This window comes from Orycteropus afer, unplaced genomic scaffold (assembly GCF_000298275.1).
Source record: "Orycteropus afer afer isolate SDZICR_OR568_19922 unplaced genomic scaffold, OryAfe1.0 scaffold00124, whole genome shotgun sequence".
NCBI classification, from domain to species: Eukaryota; Metazoa; Chordata; class Mammalia; order Tubulidentata; family Orycteropodidae; genus Orycteropus; species Orycteropus afer.
The window spans coordinates 3,110,404-3,111,521 of NW_006921711.1; the positions used below are offsets into that span (position 1 = coordinate 3,110,404).

General features: G+C 36.2%; 1 protein-coding gene across 1 annotated transcript in view; it reads left to right on the forward strand.

Moving 5' to 3' along the window:
• CAMKMT (calmodulin-lysine N-methyltransferase) overlaps nt 1–914 on the forward strand; it is a 720,478-nt gene extending 719,564 nt beyond the window's left edge. The window contains exon 11 of the mRNA XM_007944389.1: nt 837–914. Coding sequence (XP_007942580.1) covers nt 837–914 — 78 coding nt within the window. The remainder of the gene's footprint in view (nt 1–836) is intronic.
• Nucleotides 915–1,118: the final 204 nt, after the last annotated feature.

Below are 1,118 nucleotides of genomic sequence, written 5' to 3' on the forward strand. Positions count from 1 at the left end.
GGGTGGGAGGACACTTGTTCCATTTGAAACAATAAAGGAATTGATTCCATGTATAATTGAATTAAATAGTTATCTCCAATCCTTAAAAATCAAAAAATGAATTAACAAATGGCTCAAAAACGTTTACTTTAAAAATAAAAATTTTATCTTTATAATTGAAAAATCAGCATTCACTAAATAAACATTAACTGTCAAAATTACTCTAGCCAATGAGGAAAAGTGTATTTTAGATTTGAGGGCTCTAGCTGAATTTTAAAACATATCGTGCAAAGGCTCTCAGAACATCACCTGAGCAATATCAAATATTGCTGCCCTATTTGTTGAACTATGTTCTCCTCAGAGAAAACAAAGTTGGAATTAATTATCGTTAATATTAAAATTCCCAAGAAGCAGCTGAAAAGGCTTTGGAATATCTTTGGCCCCATGAGCCATTTCCTCATCCCCAGGTGTTGCCACAGTCTCTGCACAGTTGCTGATCTGTACTGCTCGCCTGCCTGGATACTGGGGTGCCAGCAGGGCAGAGGGGACCAAAAGCAGAAACTTTTATGCCAAATGGTAGATGAATGAGTTCCTGCTTCTCCCTTCAGTGAAGTGCCTCACAATTCAGAAAGGTCACAAATGCAGTTTAGGTATTTATGAAAAACAAACAAAAAGTTCCTATCTTGAGACACAGTATTATCATGTCAGTACCACCAAAAACTGTTTTGAGTTGCTTTTTTTGTGATTTTCCCCCAAAACAATGTATTTCAGTAAAAAGTCATCACTATACTCCAAATAATTGACAGATAAAATTAATAACCTAAATCCTGACCTAATTTTTCTGTAATTGTTTTCAGTTGAAAAAGGAAAACCAAGACATGTATGAAGAAAACCTTCATTATCCACTTCTGCTTATTTTAACCAAAAATGGATAGCAGATTAAATACCTCAAGAGAAGATGAAAACAACAAACACACAAAAGAAGATTTTTCACAAACATGGAAATTTGTATCAAGTAGAAAATGTATCAAGCTGCTGGCCCTTGGATTTGAGAGCCCCCAGGACTCAGGCCCCCATCTGTCATCACAGTGTGGGTTCTTCTGCTTGTCTTCACCCACCTTATTTGCTAGCCATCCTCA